This window comes from Perca flavescens, chromosome 8 (assembly GCF_004354835.1).
Source record: "Perca flavescens isolate YP-PL-M2 chromosome 8, PFLA_1.0, whole genome shotgun sequence".
Taxonomy (NCBI): Eukaryota; Metazoa; Chordata; class Actinopteri; order Perciformes; family Percidae; genus Perca; species Perca flavescens.
Genome location: NC_041338.1, coordinates 1,052,370 through 1,075,713, shown reverse-complemented (window position 1 = coordinate 1,075,713; position 23,344 = coordinate 1,052,370). Strand labels below are relative to the sequence as shown.

Genomic DNA, 23,344 nt, shown 5'->3' with positions numbered 1-23,344 from the left:
CGAAGCTCTGGGTAGACATCCTGCACTGACTGGAGTGGGAGGTAAACTGGGCTACATCGTGTCTCCCCCATCTGTAGCACTGTCTTCGATAATTGCGCAACCATGCCAGATTGTTTCAGATATCTCACGAGTTCTTTATAACATCAGTTATAATGGCCCATGTATTAAAACATTGTTGGGTTAAAATCCGGCTCTGGCTCATAATTCCAGTTAATGTGTCGGGCCGGGCCGGGCCTGGACACAACGTGCACTGTAGACGTGTGTGATTATCAACATAGTGACACGGAATGTGTTCCCAGTAGTAGCCCAATGGTACGTTAGTCCGTTGATTTGTTTTAATGCCCCGCTATGACTGTTAAAATTAGACACTCTGCAATTTGCAAGAGCTTATTCATTATTTTACCTACCACTGTTAAAAAAGCAAATACAAGCTACTCTTTTTGCACTTGCTCAGTTTAGTTTTTGTTTTCCTGAAAGTGACTTTATTTTGTGGTTGGATTGATAGCTACATCTGGCTTCAGGTTGTACTACTAAATCGTTTTACTTGAACAGTGCAGTGTTAAACAATTTTAATAAATAGAACCTCCAAACTTGAACAACAGAAAAAAACATCAAGCCCCTCATATGATGCAGTATCCCACCGGGCCAGTCAATAACAGATTTGGTAGTCTCGTTTTGCCTGTATGTGTTCCACTAAGCCTGTTGAAACTGCTGGAACATGGGATCCTTAGGTCCCAAAGCTTTTTGTCAAATTACATAAAACTGTTTATCACATGTATAAATAATAGGACAAAATGACCCCCCCTCCTCCCCCTCCCCATACTAACAATAATAATGTTAAAGTACAAGGGGCAGCAGGGATGCAGAAACAATATGGGACAAAATGGAATGTGGTTTGAGGCTGAGTGACACAGCAGTGACAGAGCTGTAGGGAGATGGAGTGATGTCTCAATAAGAGGAAGAGAAACAGCAGGGATGAGCTGGAAGGCTCAGCAGTCCATCACTGACAGTCAGCTCATTAGTCTATTCACAGAGAGCTGGCACTGCGCTTCCACTTGTCATGTGGAACCAATATTTAATTAAAGCTGAACTAGGGAGGCTAATTGGGATGGACCTGCCCTCAGGAGGGGGGTTTAGACTACTGCAGTGAGCATCTGTCACACTGTGGGCCTCTCTGTCAGAGAAACTAACCTGTAATTTTTTACAAATCCTCCACTTAAGCTTTGCAGCCAATAACAACCAACCATTCTCTAGCCGCATGTCTTGGTTAAAATGTTTTTAGAATTGCTTTACTTGTTTACTCTTGCTGCTGAGTTTCTAGATTTTAGTGTTGTAGTGTGCAACCTGTTCAGTTTTAGTCTTGCTTTGCCAGACCTATCTCCACAGCACTGTGGTGTAAGGTCTGGCTACACCACATGAAGAGATACAAAATACAAAATGAACAGATACAGATACCACCGATACATTCTGTATCGGTGGTATCTGTATCTCTTCATTTTTGTAAACCAATCACAATTGTCTTGGGTGCAGTATGTTCCAATTGCAGCAACAGTGCTTCTGCAAGAGTTTCGGGAAGGAACTGGTGTTGGTGAAACATATGCACCCGCAAAAGAAAACGCCACATACAATATTAAATGAAGTTAATTGTAATGTGAGCTATTTAAATTAGCTGGATACATGGTTAAACCTCAATATCTCTTACCAGTGTATCTCCGTGTGAACCACAGCAATCGGTCCCTAAACATCCCAGATAGGCATAAAAAAAATTGTTTGGTTCTGGATGGTTGTCAGTTGAGGTCATGGGTCGATAGGGAATTTATTTTATTTTTTATTTTTTATTTTTATTTTTTTCCCGGTGGCAGCAAGGGATAGGTAGGAATTTTTTTTTCTTTACAGTAGCGATGGATACTCTATTTTTTCATAACATAGCCTACCTGTTACTACATGTACAGTTGTTGCTTAGTAAATTGAAAACTTTTACGTGCATATTAAGTAGCCACATGGATCTGTTTTGGTATTATACAGCCACAGGCTTACCACTCCAGCGGAGAAGATGGTTCGTTTAGACAGCAGCTAAGTTTACAAGAGTTTGTCAAAATTCAAGGTTCTATTTTATATATATATATATATATATATATATATATATATATATATATATATATATATATATATATATATATACACACACACAGTACAGGCCAAAAGTTTGGACACACCTTCTCATTCAATGCGTTTCCTTTATTTTCATGACTATTTACATTGTAGATTCTCACAGAAGGCATCAAAACTATGAATGAACACATATGGAATTATGTACTTAACAAAAAAGTGTGAAATAACTGAAAACATGTCTTATATTTTAGATTCTTCAAAGTAGCCACCCTTTGCTTTTTTTGATAACTCTGCAAACCCTTGGTGTTCTCTCAATGAGCTTCATGAGGTAGTCACCTGAAATGGTTTTACCTTCACAGGTGTGCTTTGTCAGGGTTAATCAGTGGAATGTTTTCCCTTATTAATAAAAAAGAAAAGGGTGGCTACTTTGAAGAATCTAAAATATAAGACATGTTTTCAGTTATTTCACACTTTTTTGTTAAGTACATAATTCCATATATGTTCATTCATAGTTTTGATGCCTTCAGTGAGAATCTACAATGTAAATAGTCATGAAAATAAAAAGGAAATGCATTGAATGAGAAGGTGTGTCCAAACTTTTGGCCTGTACTATATATATATATATATATATATATATATATATATATATATATATATTTATTTTTTATTTTTTTTATTTTATTATTATTATTATTTTTTTTTTATTTTTTTTTACAGTAGCAGATAAATAAAATATTTAGTGTAAATCTCAACTTAAACAATGTAATCAAAGCAAATACAAAATTAAAGCTTATTGCCACTGCCAGGGCATTCATGTTATCCTGTTTGTTTTTATATATATATATATATATATATATATATATAGCCAACATGATGTTTGGTCAGTGGGGTGTTTGGTTGTTTTAGGCCTCTGTCTGGACTTCTGTGATGACAGATCTCAGTATCACATCTGCACCGCAGACAGGACTGAATAAGCCTGGTTCAGAAAGACCACAGACAGAGCCTGTCAGGAACAGAAACTTCAAACTATTGAAATATGACTTTCTGTCCTGAAATGGCACTGGGACCTTGCTTTCACACATGTTAAGTTATCTGGTTAGTTTCACACACAGAAGAGACTTTAAATTCTGTTTTAACTTGCAGCAACTGCTGCTTGGATTTCATCATTCTATGGCACTATGGATTTACGTTACAGCACTTAAAAGACTTCTATTTTAGGTATATGTAATATATGTTCTATTGGTGAAGAAGCATTGATCACTTTAAGGGGGGCTACATTTTGTCCCCCCGGAATATCGCACCCTGCAGCTCAGCATTGAGGGACACACATACCCAGACACATTACTTATCCGCTCCTCTCCATGTTTAGATAACATTCTCTCCTTAACAGGGCTGTGAGCAATATCCCCAGCACTGAAGAGTGGGAGGAGGGTTTCATACATCTTTGCTATCTTGTCATAAAATGGCCTGTGTGTGTGCGTGTGTGTGTGTGTGTGTGTGTGTGCTTGACCTCTGACTCCAAACAGTCCATCAAACGGGTGAGTCGGCCGTCGTCTGGTTGTAGAGGCTGTAGGAGACACTGAGACAACGTGTGTTCATAACTCACACTGGGACAGAATATCATCCAAAACTGAGCAAACACACAGGGGGCAGACCCGAGGGGTTAAGAAGGGCTAAAGACTGGAATCCACCGGGGCTTCACACCACGTCGATATGGACTGATGGAATACCCAGATGTCCTGTGGAAAGTAGGAATGTAACCGTTCTCCCTGCAAATGTTCTCTCCCAGCAGATGACTAATTTGAAATGTGACAGCGCCTCTGCAAAATAGTCTCAGGAAGGAACTTGTTTTGGTGGAACATGTGTACGTTCAAAAGTAGTTTTAGTCGTGCAACAGAAAACTCAGATTGGACAGATAGTCTAGCTAGCTGAAAGCAGCAAGTGATAGACATCTGGCTAGAAATTAGGCACATCCGGCAGAATTTCCAGCAGCACCTGAACAATCCCGCAAATTAAACGTCGTTGATATAGACCATCAACAGTGACCACTCTGTTACCCATCCTGTCTCTTTCTCATAAACAAAGGGTTAGGAAGCAGCTTCTCATTTTTAGACGGCGCTAACAGTCACTCTCACTGGCCAATAGGGCTGGGTATCTTTCCAAAATTTTTGAAAGAAATTACAACATTACACATTACGTCACTCTGTGATGTGTAACGTTACACAGCCAATCACAGACATTATTACATCTTGGTAGAAGCATGCTGCGTGCTTATTGGCTCACTGGCGCTGATGAGATTTACTCCTTAGGTATTGAAACTGGGTATTGAATGACGAGGCATTTTTCGATACTCGGTCGGTGCCTAAAAAGTATTGAATTCGGTACCCAGCCCTAGTTTAGGGTTTGTCTTTTCCTTAGCCATATTATTGTCAGATGTCTGTTTTTCCATCATTTCATCCCACGGTTTTAAACGTTTACCTTTCCCTCGCTCGATTAAAATGACAAACGTGACCAACCCCAAAGAAACTTGATCAGGACATCCCTAGCTTAAAGGAAGAGTATTTTATAACACTAACACTTAGGTTGCATTTATATAAGTGTTATCACATTTTTATGTAGCCTTTCAAAGCCTTGCAGCAAGTCTGTTTTTATGAATTAGCATTCTCCATCATGCTAACCTTTACAGCAAAACAACTCCGTCTGGAGCAGCTTAAGAAGCCCCCACAAAGGGGACACTCAGGACATTCGCTCATCAAACTAGAATTACTGGAGCAACATCTGATCATGATTTTGAAATGAGAAAACCTCCAGCTTTCTGCTTTTAAGCTGCACACAGATGCTGTATGGTAAGCGCAGTATAGCTTGGCAACATCTTAGCTGTCGAGAGCAGCTTGATTTCTTTTACTGAATGCAACAATGTCTCTTTTGGTTTGCAACATGTATAGTAAAAGTCAAAAAATATATTATACTTCAGCATATAAACTATCACTTCAAGCTCCGTTATTTTCTCCTGTAAAAGAAAATTGTTCGGGAACAGAGGAAATTAAGAAAGACATGCATATCACAGCCAAACTCTTGATAACCTGACCATTTCAAAAAGAGTAAAAGCATAGAAGGAATGTGGGTTCCCTGCCCTGGTAATGCTAAAAGTTAAAGCCAAATCAAACTATTAATTGTCAAAAAGAAAATTAATCAGGAACATTTTTGATGATCAAGTTACTGTTTTAGTTATTTATCAAGCAAACATGACAAACATTCCAGCTTGTCAAATTTTAAAATGTCTTCCAATGTTCCAATAGATTTACTCCTTAGGTATTTAAATTGGGTATTAGTAATGACGAGGCATTTTTCGACACTCGCTACTTTAGAGGCAATTCAGTCGGTGCCTAAAAAGTATTGAATTCGGTACCCAGCCCTAGTGATGCCACTGATTAAGAAAGCCAGCCCAGTTTTTCATATGCGCTGCCCATTGGTGCTGCCTGAACAAGCACAGCCCGCCCACTGGCTTGTTTAAATTTGGTTGACCAATCACAATAGAGTGGGCCAGATGACCAATCAGAGCACACTTGGCTTTTCAGGAAGGCGGGCCAAGAGCTCACAGTGTTTTAGGCAGAGGAGCTTGTAGAAACTAATAGTGTGTTTTTTGAACATTGAACCTATTCTAGGAAATCCCAAGAGTACAAATATGACGCTGAAAAGGAGTTTAATAGAGGCTCTTTAATTGTTAAAAAGTACCCAGAGTGTGATGGATTCTTCAGTCTGTTACTGCAGTAGTCTAAACCACCCTGAAGGCAAGCAGGTCATTCCCAATTAGTCTCCTTCGTTTAGCTTTAATTATTTAGATTGGAGTTTGAAGACACTTTGGGTTGTGGGAACTTTTGATTATCATGTTTTACTTTTTTAAACCTTTTCTTAGACTGCACAATAATTTAATGAATCCCCTAAAAAAAAATTAAATAAAAAAAATGGCCGATAAAAAGAGTTATTGCTCAATCATGGAAATTAAAGTCCGTAGTTACACAAGTTATTTTCAACATCTGTACATTAATATAAGATGTACTTACATGTAAAAGTGTATCACTATGTGTAATGTTTAGCTGGAAGATGGATTGTATATGTATTACATTTTAGTTGTAATGGATATTAAGTTCAGGTGTCATGTATTTTAGCTTAATTGCGTATATGTATACATATACTGTATTGTGTCTGTGTCTGTGTCTGTGTTAAAGACACAGAAAGGACATACTGGAAAACCAAAACACTTCCAAAGAGTAGTTCTAAATGACTTCTTTTAGATAGATTTTGTTGGAAAGGGATACCCTCCTTAATATTTGTCGTCTAAATGCTCTGTAAGCTACTGTGTACCTACCCAAGTTGGTGTTTGGTCACAAATGATGGGGGTAAAAAAAAGCAGCATGATAGTGTTCCGGGAGTCAGTCAGAGGTCTTGCTAGGACAAGCAGCCATCCTTCCTTCCAACCAACCAACCAAACACTCCTCCAATGCCTTTTCATGAGACACGTGCCAAATGCTCAGCCATTAATCACAGCATTGTGTGTGTGGGAGCGTCTGCAGTGTGTATGTTTGGAGTGGCTGTGCTGTTTGTCAAGTAAACGTTAACGCTGTGTTTATGCGCCTGCTGTGTCCCTAACATCAGTATGGGAGCAGAGAATGGAAATGTGGGACAGTTAGGAGAGAAATAGGAAGATTTATATGTAAGGGAAGTGTTCAGTGAAGGGGACGGAGGAAGAGTGGATGAATGGGGATGGTGAGGGAGGGAGTGAGCAAGCAGTAGGTGGAGAGGACATTTTTGTTTTATATCTTCTATTTGAAAGCTTTTATTGCTGGCAGACAAGCTTCTGACCTTTTTCCTCACAGACAGTGAATCTACTTCATTTTTTCTGCTGCAGCTCCGTCCCTCCAGGGTGTGTGTGTGTGTGTGTGTGTGTGTGTGTGTGTGTGTGTGTGTGTGTGTGTGTGTGTGTGTGTGTGTGTGTGTGTGTGTGATGGTTTGTAATGCATGTGTCGTTTGTCTGCTTGTAGTTGAGTGTATGTATGCATGCATGTATGCACATAACATGCCCAGCAGACTGTCTTTTCATTTGCTGTGCTCTTGTCAAATAACACATGGAATGCTAGTTTCTCATTGCTTTGCCAAAATGGAGATGGCATTAAATTCATAATGTTATCCCTTTATCTTGTCCTCAGGTGAGTCTGGTCTTGGGAAGTCGACACTCATCAACTCTCTGTTTCTGACTGACCTATACTCCAAGGACTACCCGGGGCCCTCCCAGCGCATTAAGAAGACTGTGCAGGTAGGTTCCCCTGTCATATTTTAAATAGTTCGATGTGATAACAAAGAAATTTTATATGGAATTTATATGGAAAAAAAAAAAGAAACATTTTTATAAATTACAAATCTGATTGATAGAGGAGGTTTGGGTCTACCAAATATGTTGTATAGTTATTATGCTTTTAACTTAAGGCTTTTGGCATACTGGTCACTTCCTCCTGAGAGCCCCACCCTGGTATTGTTTCAGCATTCAGCGGCCCAGGTTCGAATCCGACCTGCAGCCCTTTTCTGCGTGTCATCCCCCATTTCTATCTCTCCCTCTTTCACGTCTATCTACTGTCACTACAATAAAGGGAAAAGCCCCAAAAAATAATCTTAAAAAAAGTAGTTTGGACAAAAGCGGCCTGGCTGTTTGAACTGGATTCATATCATAGTATAGTATATCAAGTATTTGTTGAAATCCAAAGTTATGTATTGGTAGATCTCCCCTTTTTTGGAGGGATTGGTTGGCGAAGGGAATTGTTACACTGGGGCATCTGTTTCTTGGTGGCATATTGAAATCCTTTGACGATGTGGTAGAGCAATTTGGAATCCCCAGGTCCTACATTTTTCAGATATTTGCAACTTTGCCATCCGTTATTGGAGATTTTGGTTATTGAATCCAGTTCTTTAGCCCCGGAGGCACCCAAAATGTTTAGATAAGGTGTTGATGAAATATGGGAAAGTTCATGAGGCTTCTGGATTAAGGTTAGGCTGTTAGTAAGTCAGATGTTCAGATATTATACCAGACACCAACCACTTCCAAATTACCTCTCAAACAGCGGCTATAATAATAGGAAGAAAAGCACAGTAGGGCTGCAATTAACACTTTGATAATTGTATTATTTTGTTCAGCATTTTAACCAATTTCATCCAAGCTTTTGTACATTGCTCTTCTAAAGAACTTGCAAATAAAAAAGCAAATGTACGCTACATTGGGAGGGCAAAAAAAAAAAGTATTTATAAAGTGCACTTAGCTGTAAAACACAAGTACAGACAAGGCCACTACAATAAAAGAAATTTAAATAAATGGACATTGAGGATGCGGCAATGCAAGCCAAGAATAAAAAGGAAATGTAACTAATACGTATTTATATATTCATTTATATATAAAGGAGAGAGGGAGCAAGAGATGGAGTCTTCTGGAGAGAAGAGAGAGAGCGAAGGATGGAGGAACTAAGAGAGAACCAGCAAGACCACAGGGCCCAGTTTTGTCCTTTTATGGTCATGACAAACTGAGCAGGATGAGGGAGGCTGTATCTGGAGCAGAGGACAGAGAGAGGAAGGAGAAGCAGTTTGGGAAAAGGCAGAAGGGTTGTGAAGGAGGAGGGGAAAAAAGATAGCGAGTACAACTTCTAAAAAGGTGGAAGAAAGGGTTATATAGGGTCTATATGGTTCCTCAGATCTCTGCAGGGTAAATCCAGACAGCTAGTTAGACTATCTGTCCAATCTGAGTTTTCTGTTGCACGACTAGTGAAGGATTTCTGGTTCCTTTGGGTCTTGTTCGCGAGTGAATCGTCCGATGGAGCGGGAGATTGGCCGGAGAATCTGTGCAGCAGGGGCGGTATTGCACTCACTTAATCACACCGTTGTGACGAAAAGAGAGCTGAGCCAGAAGGCAAAGCTCTCAATCTATTGGTCAATTTTCATTCCTACCCTCAACTATTGGGTTGGGTACCGAACCCGGTACTTTTACCGGTATCGACCGAATCACGTCGGTATTACCGAGTATTGGTTCACGTAAAATCAAACGCGCCAAACTTCGGTACCTGAGAGATTCTCTGTCCTCTCTGCATATTGAGAGAGAGCAGAGCTCCGACACACACACACACACACACACACACGCGCGCAGAGCTGTGGACTAGGTGGGCTCTGCAATTTTGTTGAAGTCCCAGTGAGTCACGGCGATGCCGATAAAGTAGTTTCAAGTGTGGTTACAGTTTTTCAAAACTTCACGCAGACACCATTTACTGTGATATGATATTAAAGGTGAAAGCTGTCGCGGTGCTGTTGTTTTACACTTTCTCTGAGACAAGCAGGCACAACGGTGGTTTCTCTGCCCTGGGGACTGACTGACAGGCTAAGGTTGTAAGGCAAGGCAACTTTATTTCTACAGCAGCTTTAGGCAACAAGGCAACTCAAAGTGCTTTACATGAAACATTAAAGAGCAATTAAAAACAGTCATGATGAAAATAATACAGGCTAAAAAGAATAATATACAAATACCAGAATAAAAGTTACAGTGAGTAAGAAATTAATAATTATTCAATTTAATAGGTTGTAGGGACGGGTTTGGGAGGAAAGAGGGAGTTTTTTTTTTTTTGTTTTTTTTTTATTTCTGTCAGTGTAAAATATTCTAAATAAATAACATAATTTTCTAAGTAAATAGGTTTGGAATTATTTTTACAACTGAAATAATTGTTTTGTAATTACAGAGGGAAAGTACCAAATAAAAGTACCGTTGGGTACTGGTATCTGTACTGATATTGGTCATGAACGTCATGACCGAAAGAACGAGATCCAAGGTACATGCGACCGAAATGGGTTTCCTCAGGAGGGGGGCTGGCGTCTCCCTCAGAGATAGGGTGAGAAGCTCAGTCTTCCTTGAGGAGCTCGCAGAAGAGTCGCTGCCCCTTTGCATCGAAAGGAGCCAGTTGAGGTGGTACGGGCATCTGGTAAGGATGCCCCCTGGGCGCCTCCCTAGGGAAGTGTTCCAGGCACGTCCAGCTTGGAGGAGGCCTCGGGGAAGACCCAGGACTAGGTGGACCCTGGCCTGGGAACGCCTTGCGATCCCCCAGTCAGAGCTGGTTAATGTGGATCGGGAAAGGGAAGCTTGGGGTCCCCTGCTGGAGCTGCTGCCCCGCAACCCAACCCCAGATAAGCGGACGACGATGGATGGATGTTCTAAAAAAGCGTGGTACAGCGGCACCATGCCTCCGTCCGGTGCTTAATGCCTCTCAGGATGATTGCGATTGGTTTAGCACGTTTTTCTCCCATCCTGGAATGCTGTGGACTAGCCAGACCCTCCTCCGAAGCACTGTGGAGGAAGGTCTGGCAATGTGAGACTAGGAGCGATGCAGCCAAGGGGAAAAAAGGAGGGATGCAGGAGAAGATGGACAGAAAAGCAGTGTGACAGAGTGTATCTTAGGACTGAGGCAGTGATGGGTTAGTAAGAGGTGACTGGAGAGAGACAAAGAAAAACCGAGTAATGTTTGAGAGTCCTTATATTTCCCTCGGGGCCTAAAAGGGTCATTATCAGGGCAACACCCAGGACAATACAAAAAATGCCAAAAATATAGTAATTAAGAGTCAGACTGCACCAACTCATAAATAAATGTGCTGTTAGAAGAGAAAGCCTTGTTTTTCCAAAGATTGGGATTTCAGTTAAGAAATCAGGTGATGTCGCTGTATCTTTTGCAGCTCCACATGACCGCCCCTCTGTTGTGTTTGAGTCTCAGCATGGTGCTAAATTTACTCTGTTTTGGCTAGACAGAAAACATTAAGAACATTTTGCTCCCAACTCCATTTTGGTCCGTCACTCACATCGAACCTCATGTGAACCCCATGAGCGCAACCAGGGCGTACATGCTGTCGTGTGAGTAGCAGTCGTTGTGTGTAAGTGTGTTTGCCATGGGTGCTGTGGTCTGAGGCTGAGGGGGGAGAGACTGGGTCAGAGTATTTATATTCCAGAACAATCTCCCATGCTTTGGCGCTCACTCGCCTTCACCCAGATCAAATTTCTTTTTAAATGATGGTGTTGAGACTGACGGCATTTTTGAGGTTTTCTCCCAATCTGTTTTTCTTCGCGGAAACGGTGGAAAATAGCAGATTTGGTTTTGAGATGGCTGGCATGTCATGCACAAACACTTACAGTACAAACACACACAGTTGAACACAGCCTGGGTGAACAATTAAACTTAGATATGTCAAATGACTGTGGTGTGTGATATATATATATATATATATATATATATATATATATGCTAAGCTGTAAAGTCAGACAGATTATCTGAAGGTTTGTGGAAGCTGAAGAATGTTTGTGTTAGAGCGAGAGGGCTGTAGTTTGAGTTTTAAAAGGGGGGGGGGGATCCTAAAATAACTAGATGGCCTTGAGAAAGTATGCGGTAAAGCGAGGGAACAGCAGACGAGCTGCAGGAAATGATGGATCTTGGTCCCTCACTGCCTCACTCCCCGCAGACTCATGTTACTTAGATAGACCGGCTGTAGCAACTCCAATTCAGCCATTGCAAACGCCAGCGCCGGGGGTCTGATGCCGGACTGGTCTGATAGTCTTGCATTGCCAGTCCTAGCGCTGCGGAGGAAGATCTGACAACAGGAGCATACACTCCTTAATAGGAGAAAAGAAACATTGTTTGCATTTCTTTAAACCAATCACAATGGTCTTGGGCGGCGCTAAGCTCCAGACGCAGCGAGCGTGGCTCTGCAGAATAGTCTCAGGAAGGAACTTGTTTTGGTGGAACATTTTCACCCCACAAAAGACAACGCTACGCACAATATTAAATGAAGTTAACTGTTGACAAAATAAACAGGCCTGCCATGTTGCACGATCCACATTTTCTTCAAAACTTGCCATTTTCAGCGTGTAACGTTGCTCAGAGGTTTCTGTTTCTGTTCCTCGAGGCTACCGGAATTTAACATAAATACAAAGAAAGCGCAAAGTAAGGGGAAACCGGCGGAACTTCCGTTAGCGGCGAAATTATCCGGTAAATGAACTGTCGTCACAGTAAATTCATAAATTCATCAGTTTTAGTGCCCCATGTGCTATTTTTCAAGCAACTGTTGCTGTCATATTGTGCGAAGACAGACCTTCCTTTCTGACACTTTTGATTTAGGATTAAATCCCATAAAGTATCAAAATGCAGGCTTCTTATAGAGCATCTTTGGATACACAGACTAGAGTTCTGTGAATCTGCCCTTGATTGCTCTTCCTCAACGACCGGATGTGTGTCTCAGTTAGGGCTGGGCAGTTTTCGTCATCGTTCTCAGCCCCTCTCTCTGTTCGCTGATTGGACCGGTAAAGATTGGCTGGAGAAAACCCAAGAATATACCACAAACCCAGACGGAATACTGAAGGAAAATGACAATTGAGCAGAAGTATATAGGAGGGCAGAGCCAGGCTACTGTTTTTATGCAATATAGGCTATTTATTTAAGATATTTTTTTCATTTACATGTTTTGCAGCTGTATATTTAGTTTTTTTTGTATATTATACACTATCCTCTTCACGGAAGAAATGCATGACATCTGCATAAATACAGAAAGATTTTGAGAACACTGCGACAAGTCACATTTAGTATAGGATAGGTTTTGATTTAGACCAGTAGTGTACTAAATAGTGTAAATGTTGGTGTGTTTCAGGTGGAGCAGTCGAAAGTGCTGATTAAGGAAGGAGGGGTCCAGTTGACGCTCACCATTGTCGATACTCCAGGGTTTGGTGATGCTGTGGACAACAGCAACTGGTGAGGAGTGCTGGCATGATCCGAGTGTTTCCAAATGATCATATGTTCTTTGTTGTTATCCGATGTCCTCCTCTTTTCTTTGCCTGATATCTTTTTCTTTTTTTCCATCTTCCAGTTGGCAGCCAGTCATAAACTACATTGACAGTAAGTGCGAGGACTTCCTGAATGCAGAGTCGAGAGTGAACCGCAGATCCATGCCAGACAACAGAGTCCACTGCTGCCTGTACTTCATAGCGCCCTCTGGACACGGGTAGGTGGAATAAGATGACGTAGAGCACTGATTCCCAACCACAGGTACTGGTACCCCAGGGGGGACTTTTGCAGTTGCCATGGGGTACTTGGAAAGTTTGGAGAGTAGCTCAACTAATTTGAAACAATTGAAATTATGATTTTATTGGAAAAATATATCCACATATTAACGCAGCAGTTGCTTTCCACCGACTGCAAGACCCAGGGCATGCTGGGAAACACCTGGCTCTCAGCTGATCTAACAGCTGATTGGTACAGAATTGACTCAACATGACATTTTATGTAAACTTTTTATTGTTTTTGAATTGATTTTAATTGCTATTTGTCTGATTTAAAGGCTTACTCTGTACAGAACACATGTTGTGTGGCTGATAGTTACGTTTAAAAGTCAGAGAGACTAAATCTGTTCAGATTACAGATCATCTACAGTCTGTTGGTAATTAACTACAGCAACAGATCGCATGTGGAGCATTTTAACAGCTACTCTGTCATGATAAATTCAACTGGAGACTGTGTACAAGCTGATATATGGGTCTGATAACATTTTATTAAATCGGAATTGGACCGAACAGGATGTGAGTGATTCTGTGACTTCCTGTTCAGCCTGAAGGCTGCTGGAAACGGCTGGAAACTGTCCGACTTGACGGCAGCTTTTTGTCTTCGCCCCCTGTTGCTGCCTGCTCTCGTCTACTTTAACAGGCGAGGTGCCGCTCATCTCCAACGAGCCTAATGGCCTTCTTCAGGGTGTAGCCCTCAAGACACAGTTTCCTCTTCTGTAGACATCATGATTTCAAACACCTCGGCACACAGCCAGTGATCTCAAAACTGACAAATGCAAAGTATAACCACCAGGTGGCTCTCTCTCTTCTTTGTAGAGCCATCTGGTGGGGAGTTTTTGGGGACCAGTTCTATTTTTAATGTAAGATTTCCATATGAAAGAGCTTGCTAAATAAAGCATTTTTAATTTTTTAACAAGAAGAGTGCCTTGGACCTTTTTCTCAATGATTATAGCAGCTTTATGTTTCTATAGGCTATATATTCCTACATATGGTAGTTCTAACCAGGTGAAGAAAAATATTTTTGAATATTTTTTTAGAAGCAGCAGTTGGCAGGTAGGAGGATGATTTTGGTCTGGTCAACAGGCTGCCTTTGCCAGTCTATTTGTATTCAAAGGAGTTATTAACCAACACTCACCCATATTCCTCTGTTATGGTCCAAATGATGGTGCTGTGCCAGTGCAGTGAGTGTGGCCTAAACATACTCTATCTGTAAAGGGTCCTGAGATAACTTTTGTTATGATTTGACACTTAAAATAAAATTAGTTAGTTAGATGAAAACCTGCACATTCTATGACCTCTCTTTGGCCTGGACCACTACATTGAGGGAAAGTCTACCTTATTATTCAGCTTCCTATTCTGTGTGTGTGTGTGTGTGTGTGTGTGTGTGTGTGTGTGTGTGTGTGTGTGTGTGTGTGTGTGTGTGTGTGTGTGTGTGTGTGTGTGTGTGTGTGTGTGTGTGAGATTCACAAAGGTTACATAACCCAGTTCTGCTCATGCTCAATAGAGTTCTGCTCTCCATCACTGAATCACCCAATCAGAGCGGAGGCCTCTGAGCAACTCACAGAGGCAGGCCTCTCATCTCAGACAAACACACAAGATGAGAGAAGACTGTGTGTGTGTGTGTGTGTGTGTGTGTGTGTGTGTGTGTGTGTGTGTGTGTGTGTGTGTGTGTGTGTGTGTGTGCGTGTGTGCGTGTGTGCGTGTGTGCGTGTGTGTGTGTTCACTTGGCATCACTAGTACATTCCCTGTTTGTCAGTATAGCTGCAGCATCTGACTGGGTTTAAATTTTGGAGCTCTGTTTCCGCTTAACCCAAAATCCATCCAGCAACCCAGGCTTACTGATGGCTAAATTTGAGCTACATAGATTTAAATCATCCCAGGATTGTTTATAAATCTAATGAGTCATGTACAAGATGTCTAAAAATACATTTTATAGCACCAGCCAAAAAGAAACTTGGCCTCTGTTATCAATTTCCCCCTGTAATACTGCTTTTTGATTCTGATCAGCTGACACCAAAATCGGATATTCACTGTTGGTGTGTTAAGGAAGCTGAAACATGTTCTACTTTAAAAACGTCATTGTAGCTCTGCTTCACATATCCTCATGCTGCTTTTAGCCACATTTAGCATAGGAACAGGAACAATCCATGAGATGTAGAAAATGTGCCTAGAAATGTAAAGTATTAACTATAAATGTTGTTTATAGTACGTATTGAGAGTATTGGAAGTGGTTGCCTTGTTCATGAAATCACAGCATTGTCCGTACTGTCCATGGCGGTGCGCCGCTGCAGAATGAATATAGGGGAAACAATAGATATTTAACATTACTTTTTTAGCCTGGTGGGGGTTCCTGTTGCTGTACAATTATAAGGAGGTGCATGTCTGAAAGGGACCTAAAACTGAACTATGAAGTGAATTAAGTTTAATAAGTGCATGACAGAGTTTAACAGTCAGTTATCTACACTTCTCTGTATTTGACAGCCCTATAAAGGGCAATAAATTGCTCATAAGCTAACTATTGATGCCCTGATAGTAAATGTTGGGGCAGTTGTTGACTTCTCTGGGTAAATATATCAGGTAACTGTGGTGTTCCTGTCTCTTTACAGGAATTTGCTAGTATATACAGTAGTTTCAAAGCAGACTGTTTACACCTTCAAATCCTTTGCAACAGCTGCAGAATTGCAGTTAGCATACTTCCACTGAGTGTTCCTAGTTTGATACGTCACCGCCAGTGTGTAGAGACGATTTTTGAACTCTGAAAGGAAACAACATTTTGAGATCACAGGAGTGTCTTGACAGTCAGTATCTCCTGCAGTATTTAAGTCTCCCCCTGCTTGGACCAGACACTCTGACTCCTGTTTTATCTGGGACCGCATTCACTTTGGGACTCCTCTAATGCTGTATTGTCCACCAACCTGACCCTGTTCTTACCAACTGGTTCATACACACACACACACACACACTCTGTCTCTGTGTCCCTGTGTGAACTAGTGAACCGCTGAACAGCTGTTTTGTAGCCCTCTTTGTATTTCTGCATTCCTGGGATGATTACCTCAACATCCCCTTTACCCACACCCATTACACACCAACACACACGCATTTTCAGAACTATGTCTGAACATAGCATGCAGCACTTGAATGGACATAAATCAGAATCAGGAAAAGATTTATTGCCAGGTAAGTAGCACTTACTAGGAATTTGCCTTGGTTGATGATGCTTACATAAAAACAATATAAAATACACAAACAATAAATACAGAAACAAATAACATACATACATACATACATACTTTTATGTAATTATGAGTGTGTACTGCATAATTTTCTCACATTATACAGTACACATTTTCATTTTCTCATTTTCCACACACTGCCCACCAACCTTCCGCCTACCAAAGTGCTCCGTTTCTGGCCACACAACTGAATATGAGGCCCACTTGTCATTCAGACTGAGATGGAGAGCCTATGGGAGTATTACAAAGACAATCCCTCATCAGCGCTGCAAGACAAAATCATCAGTTGTCACCACAGAAGAAACAACATGAGCTAATTGGCTGGCTTCATTGTGTCTTTGCTGTGGGCTACATGTCATGTATGGTTTTGGTTGGCCATCTGCTGGTGACCTACTGAACTGAGTTTACTTTGAAAAGTCATGCACTATAAGGAATCTCACTGGCATTTTCATTCAGTTAATTTTTGGAAATTAACCCTCTGAGGTCTAAGGGCATTTTCACATATCTTCTTAAAAATACCTTTTTAAGGTATTTGCATATATCTGATCCCCATGTGTTTCATATCAAAATGTTCAGAATAAACTCATCTTTCTGTATAGCGAGTCCAAATTGTTCCCAGAGCAACGTGTAAAGACATAATTTGGCACTAAAGCTGAAACGTTTGAAATTTCCTCAATTCTCTTTTGAAAACAAACCTTAACTTATGATGTGTTGTGCGAGTTGTTTCAGTGCTTGAAATGAGTTTACCAAAGTGTTTAGGTTATATATGATTAAAATAGTAAATAAATGTCTGAAATGAAATTTTGTAATATCGCTTTTTGAGTAGGGGTTTAGTCAAACATGGTTGTGTCTCGAGGCTTCATTCTTCATTCCCAGGATGTGTCATCCTTCCTGACATGGCTGCTAGTCCATGAGATTGTTTCATTGTAATCATCCACAAGCCCATTTTAAGTTTTCATTCATCAGTTTTCTGTAAGAGCGTGTTCTGAGATGAGGAGGGCGGAGATTTACCCCTCCCTCATAGAACAGTGACCGCCCACTTTTTAACGCCTCTGGTTACAGAAGTGTTTTTTTGAGCTAGAGGTTGCCCTGTATAAAGAATTTTAAGTGTGAAACCAAGCTAAACAGCTACCAGAGGAATCGTGCCAAAAAAACATTTTGAAAAAGGCAAAGGTACAAGACTGTGTACAGAAACTATCATAGACTTGAATGGCAGAAGCTCCATCCAGCCGTTCGTGGTTTCGCGGCTATGGTCAACGTTTCCATTGTAACAGCGAGTTGGACCAATCAGAGACGTTGCTGTTACGTGTCAGATTGTGGAAAGTGTAGTATTCCTTCACAAGATAAAACATGTTTTTCTTAAAACAAAGTTGATTTCATAAGGACTTCTAGCTTTTACAGGAACAGAAACTTTCACAACCTCGTAGCTCGGGGTCAGTCGGCCTCGGATGGTTTAGACATTATGGCTGATAATCAAAATCTTTATTGAAAAAATCAATGGGACATTTACTTCCAGAACCACACTGTTGAGCTCTTTTGGCAGAAAGACAGGCTACACCCAGGTCACCAGTTGTGTGTTGCTAACATACACACAAATAAATACATTCACATTTATTTGAATCTGTTCACGATTAAATTATCGTGCAAAAACGGACAACAGGAAATGATTGCTGAGTAAACCAACCTGGCCAGGTGTTGCTCAGCTGTCTAGCAAATGAATACGCCCGTCTTGACATCAGTCGCTTGTTCTTACAGTTTCCTTTGTGTCTGTCCTTCAGCCTGAAGCCACTGGACATTGAGTTCATGAAGAGACTCCATGACAAAGTCAACGTCATCCCGCTTATTGCAAAAGCTGACACTCTGACCCCAGAGGAGTGCCAGCTTTTTAAAAAACAGGTATGTGTGTGTGTCACTTTAGTAGGATAGACATCGCTGCTGCTACAGTCCAACTACGGTGAATAGAGACAAACGTTTGTAGCATAGTTGTATGTTATTCACTTACTGCAGGCAGCATATACATGTTAAGCAATAGTAGAGATGCTGGGAAGAGAGAAAGATCAGAAGATCAATACCACTCTTATTTCTGTGTGTCAATTATGGAGTTAAAGCTAGGAGGCAATTAGCCTAGCTTAGCATGAAGACTATCAGCATGTGAAAATCTTTCCAAAGTCCACAAATCCTGAGGTTGCCAGCCCAGAATCTTATTGTCACCTCGAGGTTGCCAGGCAACCCGCAGAGACGCTGCCTGGAAATACTGAAAGGATAGTTCATCCTTAAAGATGATTTTTTGGGGCTTTTTAGGCCCTTAATTCCACAGGACAGATGAAGACATGAAAGGGGAGAGAGGAGGGGAATGGCACGCAGAAAAGGGCCGCAGGTCAGAGTCGAACCCACGGCCGCTGCGTCGAGGAGTAAACCTCTATATATGTGCACCTGCTCTACCAACTGAGCCAACCCAGCCACAAAAGGATAGTTCATGTAAACCTTAAGGAGAAATTACAAATTATTTTTGATCTAGATATGTATGCAGGACTATAGTGTGTACTTGTTACCTTTATTCTTTAGTCTCGTAGTTTTAACTGCTCTTTAGTGTTTTATGTAAAGCACTTCTATTTGCCTTGCCTTGCCTTATTCTGATTTATATCTCCTTTTGTCAGATAATGAAAGAGATACAGGAACACAAAATAAAAATTTATGAATTCCCAGACACGGAGGACGACGAGGACAACAAGCTCATCCGAAAGATTAAGGTGAAGCACCACACAGTCTTAACACGGTCGATAATGATTTAAAACTTGATTTAAGGACCTCTGATTGGTCTTTGCGTGAAGACCGGTATCATGGCGACCTGTCGATCACGATCAAGGCTTATCCATGTTGTTTTTGGATGTTGTCCGTGTTTTCGAAAACATTAGTCCACAAACTAATGGGTGACGTCACCGTGGCTACATCCACTTTTTTGGGGGGCTTTTTCCGCCTTTATTTTGATAGGACAGCGAGGTGAGAAAGGGGAGAGAGGGGGGGAAGACATGCAGGAAATCATCACAGGTCACATACATCCACTTCTTTTATACAGTCTATGGAGGGAACAGAACAAACAGTCCTAAATGGAAGAAGCTATTTTACCCCCCCTTATTTCTTTTTTATCTTGTATATATTTCTTATCTTTTATATTATACTCGTTGTATGTGTCCTTATTGCACCGTGGGTCAGAGAGAAACATATTTTCAATTGCTCTGTATGTCTGGCACATATTGCAGGATTGGCAATAAAGTTGACTTGACTTGATCTTTCCACTCCAGGAAAAGATGCCGCTGGCCGTGGTCGGAAGCAACGTGGTAATCGAGGTGAACGGCAAGAAGGTCAGAGGTCGCCAGTACCCATGGGGCGTGGCGGAAGGTAGGTTCACTCAGGTCCACTGCCAGAAAAGGAGGACGCGGCTTCCAATTAATTCGAAAATTTACCAGAAAAGAAGTGTGCACACTTTGAAAGTTCACAAGGGGCAGCGTTTAAGCATTTTTATTGTGTGTGTCAGGTTTCAAGAAAAACATTTGATGCACAGTACGTTACTGCACCTTGGTCAGACAGTGAGAGATGTGAGAGAGAGGCGTCTGCAGGTTGATGTGTTTGAGAATGTCCAGCAGTCACAGTATTCTCTCTTTCATGATGAATGAAGCGTGGTCTTCCTGAGAGTGTGCATGTTCTCCACAGTGACCCCCCCTGTATCCACTGAATGCATTAACTGCCAGGTAATACAACCACTTGTCAAAATGTATTCTTGACTGGAAACGAGTTGATGAACAAATGCAACCTGTAAAAGTAGAAAATATGTTTTTTACCGCCACATAGCACATGATCGTAACACACCTGCTGGAGCTTTATAGGATTAGTTTTGAAATAGATATTGATTTAGTATATTTTTTTGTCATTTCATTGTTGTTGGATTTGTAAGTCAAACAACAGTTGATTGCCACATTTGAACCATCACGTTATTAAAAGGTAACTACCGTTTTTTTTCTTCAGAAAAGTAGAAGTTACCTGGCAGTTAATGCATTGTTACCTTTTATCACCCCTATACTCAAAGTCACATGCACACAGTCCTTTTGGTAGTGTTGGTCTTGACCCTAATAGGGATTCTGGAAAAAAAGGATAGACATAGTGTATTATGGGATATGTTGTTTCAGTATTGCAGCAAGCACTGACTGACCCAGCCACGATGAACTGCTGATGCTCTTACTGGTGTGTTAGTTTGATTTGTTTTAAAGTCCTCTGAAAGATGATACACTGTATATATCTTCATATAAAGTAATATACCTTTTGTTGCTCTGTGGTTGACCGTTTATCAGTCTTTCACTTTTCCATTCTTTCTTTTCTCTCCTTTTTTCTTTGTCTATTCTTTTCCATGACTGACAGAGGGCATTTTTGGTAAACCAAACCATCTTTCACTTTATTTCAGCCTCATTTTCTCCCCTACTCCTCCTCCTCCTCCGAGTGTCCTCCAAACTCTCCATCCCTCCTCTCCCTCCACTTTTCTGTTGCTGTGCTGTCTCATCATTAGGCTGATGGTCAACCCAATGCTCTGATCAGACTTGGGCTGAATACATTTCTAAGTACTGCAGTACACCATCATTTGGAAACATTTGAAAACAAAGAAGAACATGGACATATTACATTGTGAACGTATTATATCTTGAAATACAAAAGAACATAGACACCAAAATCATTCATGTGTTCTCAGGAGATCATGGGTTCTCAACTGGTCTCACCCTGGGACCCACATTGTCCATTGGTCATTAAGTTGCGACCCACTTTTTCTAGAATTCAAACCAAGCAAATTTATTTTTCAAAAATAGCCTTCAAAAACACACATGCGTCATTTTTTTAATTTTTTTTTTTTTACATAAATACACATATTTACATGTGCAAAGTGCATTTCATTTTTGTTAGCAGATTAGTAAAAATAAAGTGTGGTAGATCAATCCTAAATATACCGTATGATGGAGTCATTTTGAAACAATGTTGCCATTACATAGTTTGTCCGCCAGGGAGCACTGACAAATTATTTTTATTTAAGTTTTGGAATGGTAAAACGTCTCGCTCAGTACATATTTTGGTCACAAATTCAAGGGATCCTTCTAAAAAATCTTTGTGTTAATGTTAAAAAAGATATATTAATACCGGCAGATATGTAGTTTTTTTTCCAATGTCAGTGTAAATTCTACCAATCTCTGGCAGAGATGGGAAGTAACAAAGTACAAATACTTCGTTACTGTACTCAAGTAGATTTTTCAGATATTTTTACTTTACTATTTATTTTTGGGCCGACTTTTTACTTTTACTCCTAACATTTTTAACATGAATATCGGTACTTTCTACTCCTGACAATTTACAAACGTGGCTCGTTACTTTAGTTTCAAATAATTTCAGTGGAGTTACTGATATTATTTTTTGCGTCATCAATACCGAATTCAGTCTAATTGGATGGGCACCACTACAAGGCGACTCGACAGATTCGGCGGAATTCATTCTCGGAAAATCACTGCGGCTTGATGGCGGTAACGTTAGCACTAGTAGTATGGACGCCGACATGATTGAAAATGAAGAAAACCGAGATCCCAGAGATTCAGCAGACAAGCAGCAAAACGTTCCCAATCATCGTTGGCCTTATCTGAGAGAGATGTTTGAGATAGAAGGCATCAAGAAGGCCAACTCTAAAAGTATGGGGAACTTCTTAAAGAATGTCTGTTTAGTAATTCATATTTTATCTTTTATTTTCTTTCCAGAAGCCATATTTGAGCACACCCTCATGCATGTAGATTCCTTTAAATGTTAAGGGGAAGATTAAAAAAGATAAACTAGATCTGTGAATTCTCACAGAATCCCAACTGAATTCATATCTTGCTACGCACTCAGAATCTTATTAACCTGGAGTCCCATTACCTGTCACAATAATCCTATATGTCATGTTTTAGGCCTATTGGCAGACATCCATTTAAAATGTAGCCAATGGCATATAAAGAGCCTTTTCTCCATGTCCACTGAAGTTCCTCAGCTTGTACTCTAGTAACATTTGGGTGGTCCAGGTGGTTGTCATTCGCAAGGCTACTTTTACGATACTTTAAGTAAATTTCCAAGCCTGTACTTTGTTACTTTTACTTTAGTAAAGAACTTAAATCAGTACTTCTACTTTTACCAGAGTATTTTTTAACACACAGTATCTGTACTTCTACTTCAGTACGGGAAGTGAGTACTTTTGCCATCTCTGATCTCTGGAAGAAACTATCAAACTTTGCTACCATCACTTTAAATTGCTGCACTAAGCTTTAGAGCTGCAAAACAAATGACACTTTTTACATACTGCTAGTTGCAACTCAACACTAAGACATTGTGAACAAAGAAATCCACCCCCATAAAAGGAAATGCCGAACCAGAGCAAAACCCACTACATAAACCAACTTTCATCACTGTCTTACTCCATAAGTTGCTTTTAATATACATCCCTTATGCCTAAGAAATACGTAAACAATCTCTACTCTTCCCATTTTGTCATGTCACAGTGTATGCTAAGTGTTGCCATGGGAGCAAAAGAGCCCGTAATCTAACAGAGGGACACATGAATGATTATGTTTGTTGTCTTTGTTTTTATCACTTAATTTGATAGTCAACCCTGAAAGACCAAGGTTGTAATGAACAGAAATGATCCTGCAAAGTGCATTTGATGAGGCTTACTTGACACATGTCTGAAACATCTGCTCTCAGCAGCTTTAAAGCCTCTCTCTTGTTGTCCCAGGTCTGATGCTGTGAATAGTCATGGAGAAAACTAGAGGCTGTTTGGTGCTGAAGCTACAGCTGCAATAGAAACATCACTCTCAACGCTGTG

The 23,344-nt window shown here is 40.6% G+C and overlaps 1 protein-coding gene across 2 annotated transcripts in view; it reads left to right on the top strand.

Moving 5' to 3' along the window:
- Positions 1-23,344, top strand: part of LOC114559660 (septin-7) — a 58,906-nt gene that overhangs the window by 23,074 nt on the left and 12,488 nt on the right. For both annotated transcript variants that reach the window (XM_028584447.1, XM_028584448.1), the window contains exons 3-8: positions 7,320-7,426; positions 12,823-12,923; positions 13,039-13,173; positions 18,243-18,360; positions 19,122-19,214; positions 19,767-19,863. In XM_028584447.1, the coding sequence (XP_028440248.1) occupies positions 7,320-7,426; positions 12,823-12,923; positions 13,039-13,173; positions 18,243-18,360; positions 19,122-19,214; positions 19,767-19,863 (651 nt within the window). The remainder of the gene's footprint in view (positions 1-7,319; positions 7,427-12,822; positions 12,924-13,038; positions 13,174-18,242; positions 18,361-19,121; positions 19,215-19,766; positions 19,864-23,344) is intronic.